Here is a 12,621-nt window from a genome sequence, read left to right on the forward strand (position 1 = left end):
AACATGGGACTTATTTCACACACCAGTTACGTTGAATCAAAATTTATAAGTTTATACATTCTCTCATTTTTTTTTCTTATTCACTAATTTGTTTAACTACTATATTGTTTTGGTATATCGTCACAGCAAATCTGTATACGAAACATTTGATTCTTTTTCTTTCTGATAACATTGAAAAAAATTAAAAGTAATCATTGTTTTGATAAAGAAGTATTATTTTAGATTTTTATTTCAGTCTCTAAATATTAAACTTGTTTTAAAAATATTTTATATGTAATTTCAATAACAAAACATATGCTCTCCATTTTAGTAATTTTTTTTTAAAATAAAAATTCTCGATATTGGATTTTATCTATTCCAAAACAGCTGCTGTTGCAAATTAATGATTTATCAATATCAGTGTATCAATGAAAATCCGTCGAGAGTTAAATTATTCATGTGTAAATAGATATATACTATGTATTTACAAATTTTAATTGTCTTTTGATATTTACACAATAATTCTTATTAATAGTAATATTTTTTATAATACTCAGGTTACTTAATCTCCTAAAAAGTAGTAAAATATGCCCTATATCAGACCAAAAATTTTCTACTCCAAAAGAAAAAACTTTTTGAAAACTTGTATTCATTTTTATTTGATACTATTTTTTATATTTTTAAATAATATACTATTTCATCTTTTTAATTTATTTGTCAAAATTATTTTTATTATTTAAATATTGCCTACTGGGTGTTGATAAATCTAAATGACGATATTTTCAAAAAACACTAATTTAAAAAATTTTTATTTATCTGATTTGTTATCATTACAAATAGATGAATGTTAATTAGTGTGAAGGTTAATACTCAGGTCTATCTTGGATGAATGTATTAAAAAAAAATTTACTACAATTGATTTGTACATTTACCAAATAATGGTAGATTCTTTATTAGAGCATATTCTAATCCACTTTTTTATTTACAAAAATTATAAAATTACGTAATATTAATAATTTCACGCAATAATTTTGAGTATTTATCTAAAAATCGACGAAAAAAATCTACTATTAAAAACCACACAGTTATCAATAGATCGTTCATCATTAAAGGCTATTATGATAAACGTTAATAAATGTATTGCCATCACGTCATAAAATATTTTACAAATATTATATATACAATGTTTTTACTAATTCAAATATATCAGCATAAAATTATGACACAATATAAAATCTATAATTACATGTCAACTTAAAAAATATCAACTGGCCTATGAATTTTTGAGAAATTGAGTATTCTCTAAAAACATAAAGAGCTTAATGCAAATATTGCATTAAAAACCCAAATTTACAAACAAAATCAATCGTCTTTATTTTTTGAACATCAAAAAAATTACTTCAACATATAACAAAAAATTTTTAACCACAGCTGTGGAAGATGTGAACCATCACTTTGAATTATTTCCCCTGTTTTACCAAATTTCTTTTCTTAGGGTTTAATTATATCATAAATTGTAATATTTATTCTTTAAAATTTCAAAATTTTTATTTGTTCTTTTTTAAAATCAACATAATAAAATTCAAAAAGTTAATTTTTGTACTTGATTAAATAAATAATCTTCAAAGACTTTTTATTCATAAAAATCTGTATTTATTCCAAAGATCTCTAGAATCGAAAGAAACTCAATTCCAATCATTTATATCCTCCCACATATCATGGATCAGATCAAAAAACATGAAGACTTTGTACGGTAATTTTTAATTATAAATTATAATTAAAAATAGATAAAAAAAAGTCTTAGTAGAAAATTTATAGATTAGACATTTTCAAAGTCCCTACTGTTCAATTGAATTAAAAGGATTTTTTATCTTGCCAATATCGTAATACCATCAATAGTCTGATGTATTGTGAGATATTGAATACTTAGGCATAATATTTATACTGATAGAGTATTTATTCTAAGGTGTTATTGAACATTCATAAGTATTATGCGTTTAATTGAATTAATACAGTCTTACTTTTTGGTGTTACAGAGGTGTGAGACCGTAGTCTGATTTAATTGAAGGTGGAACTGAAGTTGATAATCCAGGAGGACTATTGGTTGCTGGAGCTAACGGACTAATACTATCTGAATTGATATTTAGATTTGACATTGTTGAACTATTGTTTTCTAACATTCCACTCATATGGTGACTCAATTGTGCCTGTAGATGAGTCAATGAATGGGAATGTCCTTGAAAACTCGAATGAGATGGATGTGGATGAGGAAGACTAGTGTTGACTCCATGAACATCACTTATGTCTAGACTAACACTTCCGTCCAGACTACTTTCCATTCCACTCGAAGGTGAATTGTTGTTAAGTTTTCGATTAATGTTGTTTACATTACATCCTCCACTTTTCGATCGATTTCCACCATTTTTTGAAGACTTTACTGACTGCAATTGGCCATTGGTATTTTTTCGTCTGACATTTTTTGTGTTTGGCAATTTGTTATCTTTTTTCCACTTCATTCGTCTATTTTGAAACCATATTTTTATTTGTCGTTCTGTGAGAACTAGCAAGTGAGCTATCTCGATTCTTCGACGTCTCGTCAGATACCGATTGAAGTGGAATTCTTTCTCGAGCTCCAAAATTTGATGCCTGGTATATGCTGTCCTTTGTCTTTTTGGTTCTGCCCCTGGTTGAAAGGTACCGTTTGCTGCAATCATAAATAACAAATATTTAATATTTATTAAAATCATTATCAGTAATATTTTTATAATTTTTATAATACTTCATTTTGGAGCAGTTTTAAAAGCATACTGAGTGATTGATTTTCTCTTAATGTATTGAAGTAATGTATAAATTGATACATGGAGATGAAAGTAAAGGAAAAATGACCATATTTCTCGTAACAATCAGACAAGCGAGTAAAAATAGGGGTGGTTGGCTTGTACAATCAAATTTACTTTACTTCTCTAGCAAAAAAATTTTTTTCAACCAACTTTATTGTAAAGTATGAATTCCATTACACTTCTAGTCAATTTCAATTTAAGTCAATTGGAAGTTATACATTAATATATTTCTCAATTTTTTATTGTTACAGTCATTAGCGCTAAGATAATAATGATACTATAATAATGTTTCATTTATTTAAATAATATATAAAACTTTTTAGCATAATATAAATACATAGAACTACCAGTATACAAATCATGTATTGCGGCTATGATATTATGATTAAAAAAAATTGTTACAACAGTTTGAAAAAAATCATTTTCAATGATCTGTATTAGTTCATTTACTTAGAATTGCATTCGTTTCATGACCATTTTATGAATTTTAATTCAAGTTTTTACTACTCGGAGATTGAAACCTACAACCGCTTTACACGCTTATGACCTAAACCTACGCTTCAACCGACTCACTTATTCTTACACCTCTTTGGTAAACAAAAATATTGAAATAAGAAAAGAAAGAGCAATGATCGAATTAATTTATCGGCACACAACTTTTACTTTACGGCTAGTAATGTTCACTTTCCAATGTTCAGAGATCTATACGCCAATAATAAACTCTTAGAACTAAATATAAGACAAAACAAATTTTTTTAGTATAAAGTTTAATTTTAATCCACTGAAGTAATGAACTCCAAAAAATTTTTTGTTGTTTGAAAAAGTTTTATAAATTTACAATAAAATCAATGATCTTTTAAAGGCGATTACAATTTATAATATTAGAAATAAATTCAACATTATTATTTTTACTCGCTAAGAAAAACATTACGAGCCTTACTATTTTTCTCCGTGTATTTAATATATTTCTTTTTGATAAACAGAAAAGTTTAGAAATATTTAAAAACAATAGTGGATCGTATGAAAATTAACATGCAACTATTTAACCAACTGTCTTATTTTAAAAACCAAAAATTTTTCAGTAAATAGTCTAGAACTGGTCATCAATTCATCAAGCTGGTTTAATTAGCATTAATTATCGATAAGCACGGTTTCATTTTTGTTTCTTTTCCGTGTAACTGATAAACAAAATATGATAATGAAAGAGTATCCAACTTTTCAATTTTTATGGATAAATACATGACAATATCAAGTAAACTTTGACATTATTTTTTATTATTAATCGAAACAGTAAGAAACACTTTTGATTATCATTGATAATTGTTTCTAATAAAAATGTATTTTATTCATTAGTGTCATAAAGATTTTGAAAGGAACTTTTTATTTCTGCATTCATTATAAATTCTGATAAATTTCTGACCTATAAAAAAACCAAAGAATTTCACGTTTGTGTCAACTACATGAGTTTTATCAAACTTTGGGGACATGGATTGAAAATTCTTAGCAGGTATAAGGCAGTATACTACTCAAACTTGGCTTCTCTACTACTACATTTTTCAATATCGGTAGAATGATTGGATCAAGAAACCGTCGGATCGTAGCTGACCATGCATACCAATACCAAGACTGAGTATCTGGATAACATGGGGTCCAAGAAAACTAGCCATAAATTTTCTAATTAGCTTTGCTACTGTGCAGTAAATTTCTGCTTGATTGAACGTTATTAATTACTGAAATTATTCGACCAAAGAGAAAATATTAAGCTGATCCAAATATTTATCCACACCAGTGTAATTAATCTAGACATTAATAAAAACTGCTTTTTGTGACACAACAATGAAGTAACATGAATTAAAAATTTTTTTCACCACCTAAGAGTAGCTAATTCATTCAGATTAATCATAAATATAGATTGAAGTGTATTAGATAAATAAATCTAACAAAAAATGGCTTATATTTTTATTTTTAAGGGATTGTTTAATAAAAAATTTATGCAATAAAAATTGATAAATAATGCAAGTACTTATTAAAAGAAGAATTTTATCAATGAATGATAATAATGTGACTTTTGATCGTTGATTTTAATGAGTTCCATAAAAAATTCTAACTTAAAAAAAAATTAATGTTACTGATAAATAAAAAATGATTATTTTCAATGATTTGTTTGAACATTGATCATTGAAGAACATATATTCCATAAAAAATTGGTTATTTTATTGATTGATCACTTGAAGAAAAATATTCGTGGTTTGTATATATAATAATTGAGGGGAAAAAAACGAATGTATTTGCTTTGTAAATCTAAGTACGTATTTGGAGATTGAATGATCTATAAGTAGTCCAATTATTAACCATGAAATATTAGCGGTACATATTCTATTAAGAGTATCATCTTGAATAATAGTTTTCAAAGATACAGGTGAGAAGAAGGTGTGTAACAATAAATTGAGGCTTATATGTTTACCGTCGCTTAGGGAGTCTAACGACGGTGCACCATGGAAATAACAAACGACTTCACATAAATCTCACAATTCAACATAACTGTTCCCAATGATTTTTCAATAATGGGCTTGATGTGAACGCCAACATTCAAGTGTGATGATGAAAAGTGACGGTAAAGTGTTTAAGTAAAATAAAACTTGTTTTTGCCACTTAATCTTCCAGCAAAGTGGTCAGATTTGTTCCACATAGTAAATCATCATGGGAAAGCTGAATATTCTTCTCTCTTTTCACTGACATGCATTCAAATGCTATTATGAAAAACTAATATTATAAAATAATTAATTTTATGAATATTAGATATTGATAAAAATGTAAAATTTTTTCCTTTTGATAAAACATTTATGATGAAATGTTTTTCAGTAACAAGGAATGCAACATGAAGGAATCCTTTCTTTCTTATATCTGAATCTTTTTGTAGGATAATATTTTTAAAATAAAAACAATTTTAATTAAATTATTTTCTGTTATCGTTCTTGTTAGTATATTGATTAATATTACATAAAAAAGTATAATAACGTGTTCTGTTAACGGATGCTAGAGTGCATAATTTTTGTTTTACATGTAAGTTCTTCCCTTAAATAACAGTGCACATGTAGATGAAAGATATGAAATAATTTCAACGAATAATTGCAGGCTATATAATCAATGACTACAGAAGCATGTCATCGGAGTAATATACTTAGAAATAAAAATAATTAATAGATAATTATAGTGTTGAGTTGCATTTAAACTTACCAACGCCAGCAACGTGTACTTTTTTCATCCAAGGGTAAACCACTCGGTCTTTATTTTTATCATCATCATCATCATCTTCCATCATGCCGGGTGATCCATCAGTTATAGGATCATCATCCATATCATCTTGATCAGAGAGATCATCAACAAAATGTTGCTGTTGTTGAGAGTTCTGTATATGTCCCTGGTGTTGACTGGTCGATTGCAAATCCGGTGAAGTATCTCGCTGGAGGGAACCAGATTGAGGAGGACTACATGCATTACTTTCATGCTGTTGTTGCTGTTGCGATTGTTGAGACTGTGACTGATGCAGATGCTGTTGAGCGTCAGGAGGTTGTACGTGACTAGGCAATATCGAAGGTGATAAAGCTGTAGATCCTAAAACAGTGGATGACAAAGGTGGAGGTTGTTGGGGTTGCTGTTGTTGCTGCTGTTGATTTTGCATTGAAGTTGAACAAGTAAGCGGCGGTTGCTGTGCTTCTGGTGGCATTGCTAGAGTACCAATAGCATGATGATGAGGATGAAGATTGGCATGATGTACAGCATGAACTTGATGATGAGGATGATGTGGACTATAATAGCCACCGTAGCCTGGATATCCACCATTCAATGGAACAGCAGATGTAGTTCCATAAGGCGTGGATACAGCTTGATGATGGTGTTGGTGATAGCCATACTGCAGCTGATGCGATTGGGAATGATTCAGATGGTGACTCCCTCCAAAAAAATCACCTCCAGGCGATGAAATGTAATTACTTTGGTTGTATTCATCATTCGGTGGAAATTTTGGATCAACCATCACTGACGATCCAGATATGTGATGTACTGATGCTTGTTGATGTTGCTGGTGATATCCACCGTTAGTGGACGGATTCATCAAGAAAGAACTCATCTCTCCAGCCTGTCACTTGATTTACTTATTCACCAATAATTCTACACTTGTTTGTGGATTTAAAATCCTCCTAAATGTCAAACTCTAATTCAAACACAAGTTTATGATATATTTAAACACATAATCACTGCACAATAAGTCATTATATCACTAACAGAACATGATTTGTAACTTGGAAAAATATCCAATCTTTAATTTGAATATACAGTAGTGTCAATAATAAAACTAAAAATCACTATAGTCATATATAAACTGTATATCCACTCACTTTGCTAGCTCGTCATCGGTGAGTTTGCGATCTTCCACACCGTAAGCCCCGCAACTTCCTACATGTAGCGAACGCCACATGAAGTCTGGCGGTTCCCGCCCACTGTACACCAATTACCATACCACGTGACCAACTTGGACCAATCAGAATAATGCTACGTCTGCAACCATGATGGATAACCGGCACACATGCAACACGTGAGTGGCGCCTCAGGACTGTTGCGGCAGGTGCAATAACTTCTTTGTATGCTTGTGTTTCAATTGCAACATACACTTATTGAACGTAAGTAAGACTATTTCATTAACACAAATAATTTTATTATTTTTTAAATTTACTCCAAAATGGATTTAATTGTTTCACAGTTCAAGGAACGTTTTTTTTAAATATATAATTATAAATTAAATAAATTATTTCACTGACATTCCATTCAATTACTAGCTAATTAATTAGCAACTGTGTTACCAACTACACCGCACTCATGTATTTTTATTTAATTAACGGAGTAAAGTGTGAGATAAGCAAGGAAACTAAGAACTGTGAATTCGTTTAGGTGAACTCACACAATTCTGAACTCGAACTCGTCTGACAGCCCTGTCTTGCTACCACTCTCCCTTCCAGCAAGCTCAGGCGGTAGCGTTTACAATGAGTCTCCTTGCCCGCATGTATCGAGAATTCTCCCCTCTCTAGAATCTATTCCCCACCCTCTAGAAAATGGAAAGCCAACCCCTGTTCTCTGAGAACTCTGGACCAATATGTGCTGGCGGTATTACTATGCTCTCTTCAAGTCATTTCTACGCTTTTCTTTAACAATAAACTATTTCTAATAAACAAATATTTTTTTGTTTCATTTTCTTTCTCTTTTTTTTCAAATCATCAATAATGCTAATAATTTAATCAATACCTGAAATTTCTCATTTTTTGAGATCTTAATTATTTAATTATTTCCGATTGAAAAAAATAGTAGGATGTTAATTATTAGGCTGAAGTTTATTGTCGAAGAAAAGACAACATAAAAGAGTATGAATGATTCAAAAAATTTTCACATTTTTGAGATTTAAAAGAATTTACATCCTGTCATATTACATAAGCAATGATTATTAGAATGTAGTTTTGAGGTATGTGTCCTTTGATTGATTGCAAGAGTAATTTATTTAATTGAGTTATTGCAGTTGCAGTTATTTATTACATCATTAATGCAACATTTGAAAATGCTATTCTGATCGTCCAATCTAAGATATTTATTTGTTGAAAGTAGCAATAGTAGTCATGTATGATTACTGCCTTGACCGTCATAACCTATAACGTTATAACCGCAATCTAGAAAACATCCAGTCGAACTCGGCCAAGTACGTCAACTGCTAGCGTTCATGTATGAGGGGAGAACGAGCTCTATAAAATGCAAAGTCATTATGGAAATATATACAAGTCATTGCGCTGTGTCGAGGGATATATAGTAATACAATCTTTCTATGTTATATACATTTAAATGCAACTGCTATATATACAATAACTAAATTTAAACCTATCGATTTTGTTTCAGCTGAATAAACTCAAATTTTCTTTATAGCTTTTATATCAGATATAATAATGTAATTCTCTGACAGCAACTACAGTCCAGATGGTTGGATGAGTCTTGATTTGTGAATTTCCAAAGAAACTCCAAAACTGATCAAAATTTTATGAATTTACTTTTGAAGTGGATCTCCTACATACTGCAATAAAAAATGAATGCGAATGTAACAGAAATTATTTTGGATAAATTTTGAAGTGAGAAGAACAATTAGATCTATTTTGAAGTATCAAACATCTCCAAGGACCAGGTTTATTATTTTCTTGAAGCTTTTTAAAATTTTACACAAGTCTTGCCAGGATGTCTATTATTTTCTCATATTTCTCCAAGATTTACGTAGCTGTTTTTATCATCTTCCACTGGTTATTTTTTATCCGACTTGAAGAAATTTAATGTTCTTAATAATACTAAATATCAGCATGATTGTCTTATTGCTGGGAACTTTAATAAATTTTTTTCTTTAGAGAAAAATAAGTTTCAGTCAGGTTGAGAGCAATGATGGTGAATTGAAATCAATAAAATGAGATTAGTTAGCTGAGCTATCTTTATTAAAATTATTTTTATTGATCCAAATATTCATGGAAGATGTGTTCAACTTTTTCCGAATATTTAGTCATTCAAATTTACTTCTTTGTTCCTACTATCAACCTGAAATTTATTTTTTTATCCTCAAATTAGGTTTTTTTTTTCTTCATCACACTTCCATCAGCTGAAGATTATTTCATAAGAAAATAAATGATACCTACCACATAGAGCAGCAAATAACCATACTCAAAAATAAGACATTTCCAGTTCAGTTATAGACCTACATTTCTAATATTAATGATACCAAAGTTAAATAAATGATGTAAAACAGGATGTACATAATTATACCATACCTTCCAGGATATTTTTCTTGGTGCATAAGATGTCTTCTTTGTTCTAGTGTTACTTTTTCAGCTGCTACATATACTCAATGATTTCCAATAATTCAATGACCAATAATTTTATTAATTATGTCTAACTCTCCTAACAATATGTATCACATTTAAAACACATTTAATAATTCTTCAAACGTTTAAACGGGTTAAACATATGATGCAGTAAATTCTGTACGGCTTGTAGACGACATATGAAGGTTTCCACCATCATCAGCTGAAAGTCTGGTGAAAACCCTATCGTTTACAATAAATGCAGTAGTTAAACCGAGGAAAAGGTCAAGGCAACCGTAAATAATTCATATAAATTGTTTTCGTCCACAGAAAACGTACAGAATGAAGAACAGAAGACAACATATTGATTTTTACAAATTTCCCGAAAAATACACAATAATCACATGTGAAAATTAATCAATAACAAATTTGAAAGTATCCTCTTCCAACTTCAAAAAAGCATTAATAATTTGTGAATGTTGAATATTCACAAGCCAAAGAAATAAGTTCTTTGTGGAAGTAGAACCATGAAATAATTCAACAAAATAGCACTGCATGAGAGTATATATATATAACATTGTGCTACATCTTTTTTGTCATCATCCAGACTTTTTCATTGCTGTCACGTTGCTTTTATTTCTCTCTTCCAACTAGTCCAGCTCTCACGTTAGTCCTTATAAGAAGAGATGGCTTTCGAGTAGAATCAGTAAGAGTTTGGAGATTGTTGACGGCTATTGCGGAAAACTCAAACAATGAGGCGGGGGTGTCTGTGAGAAGACACAGAGGGTGATACAAACACTGGATCAAGAAAGAAATAGACTATCGATGAAAAAGATGAAACAGGGGCAGAAATTCAAGGGAGACAACCGGGGTGTTGTCTTCTCGTTTGGAGTGCGACCTCTTCTTTTCTATCATTATTGTGTGCTGGAAACGTTTTTCCTTTTTCTCCATCTCTTTTCAGAATGCACGGTTATACGATAGTCGCCACCCCTACCCCTTGTTTTTGCTTCAGCTCCCGTACTTCGCTCCTTTTCTCTTCCGGTAAAACACAATCAATCACTCCTCCAGGTCTCTTGGCATGACACCCCCTTTTACTCCTACTACCACCCTCTCTGCAGCTCAGAGAAACCCCTATATATTTCTCTTACGTTCTCTGAGTGATCCCTCCCTCTTTTCATTTCTCATACACAAATACATCTCCACTCTATATCTCCACATCTCTCCTCGTTTTCTATGATTTTGTTTTCTAGGTTGTTGGTTTATTTATTTTCCTTGGTTCTTATCATGGTGGATGTAAGATCTTACATTTGGAGTAAATAAAAAACATGCGCAGAGAATAATGTAAATTCAATTATTATATTCAAGCTTTTATGCATTTACATGAAAATGTGGAAATGAGATAAAAAATGGTGGAAAATTTTTGGAGTGTATTCAAATATTGTTGTCCTATTTCAAGCTCAGCTTATAGATGTGACTAAAATATTTACAACCATGTTGAACAAATATTTGTATAAAAATTATCCAACTTGGTTTATAGAAGCATTTTTTCTTATTAAATAAATGAAATTTTAAGATTAAAAGAAATTTAAATTGTAAAGATCATTGCATATCATGTAAAAAAAAATTATCTACTTAAAGGGTTTAGATTTCACTTAAAATAAAGTGTCAAAATTAATTCAATAATGAAGACATAAAAATATTGTATAAACCATTGGTTATGATTAATTATCTATTTTTTCATTCAACTATCAAATATAATAGTTACCCAAGATCACTTGGAATTACTGCAGAATCATTATATATTAATAATCTCATCCAGAAAAGATGATTCTGAAAAATCTTATAAAATTCATCATTTAAAAATTATTAAGTCAAAATATGTCATTAGACACATCAATACCTCTATTCACATTTTTATTTAATAACTCCATTTTAATGCCACTGTATTTTCATATTTTGTCATCTTCAAGACTGATCGATCAGTATATCCTTTTCTTGCTACAGATAACATCTCAATATTTTGACAGCAATTTGAAAAAAAAAAACTTAAATTTCCATTTCCCTAAACAGTAATAGATATATTTTTCCAATAACAATCATTTAGATTCCCATTTCATGCATGTCTTTTTATGGTATGTATCCTACATGGTACTATTATACAGATTATATGATAGAATAGACTTAAGAGTATTCGAAATGTGTTTGCAGTTGGAGAAATACGTTGCAAACTCGAAAAAAGCCGCCTGATGAAGAAGATGAGTCTCCAGAGAATTCACACTGGTGCTGAGTCACAAGATCACGTAGTGCGACCGACGCCGATAGGGAGCACGAATTGGGATCTCTAGGGACGCTTTCAGTGTGCTCTTTCTTGATGCCGCCAAAACGCATTGAAAGAAACATTCAGAAGGACGTACCTCATCTTAGTCAGAATTTCAAACTGATTTCAAAGACTTGGTTAAAAATCTGTTAGCAACTTTTTAATTCATTATTTTATCATTACATCTCTAATGACTTTTTCATCACCACTGGGGTAAGTAGAATAAATTGATTAATCTTTTATATTAAAATAATAATACTTTATTTAATAAAATTAATAACAAATGAATTTTTCGTTATTGTGAAGGCATGACAAAATTGTTGATGGTTGTTGTGAAGATGTAGAATATATTCAGTGGTTCAATTGTTGGATTGCAAGGTTGGTGATGATGTCTTTGGCATCATGGTGGTAAGATGTTACTCAAATCTCTGAGTGCTATATATACGCAGTTTTTGTAATAGTGTCACTTACTATTTTTCTGACAACTGGGGGACGCAAATGCGTTCTTGCTTTTTTTCAGTCTATATCTTTTTTTAGATTTTTTTCATAAAGACGTTAGCTAATAAGAAAAAAACAGACTAACTAACGAGGGAAGTGCTTCGTCATC

At 30.2% G+C, this 12,621-nt stretch overlaps 1 protein-coding gene across 1 annotated transcript; it reads right to left on the bottom strand.

Moving 5' to 3' along the window:
* Window positions 1-1,587: 1,587 nt before the first annotated feature.
* On the bottom strand, window positions 1,588-6,948 carry LOC118073325 (homeobox protein Hox-A4-like). The gene is made up of 2 exons (XM_035093756.1): window positions 6,057-6,948; window positions 1,588-2,683 (listed from the first exon to the last, which is right to left on the bottom strand). The coding sequence occupies exons 1-2, from the start codon at window positions 6,946-6,948 to the stop codon at window positions 2,010-2,012; spliced, it is 1,566 nt and encodes a 521-aa protein (XP_034949647.1). The 3' UTR covers window positions 1,588-2,009.
* Window positions 6,949-12,621: the final 5,673 nt, after the last annotated feature.

The sequence above is a fragment of the Chelonus insularis genome, unplaced genomic scaffold (genome assembly GCF_013357705.1).
Source record: "Chelonus insularis isolate UGA/USDA-ARS -01 unplaced genomic scaffold, ASM1335770v1 scaffold_277_pilon, whole genome shotgun sequence".
Taxonomy (NCBI): domain Eukaryota; kingdom Metazoa; phylum Arthropoda; class Insecta; order Hymenoptera; family Braconidae; genus Chelonus; species Chelonus insularis.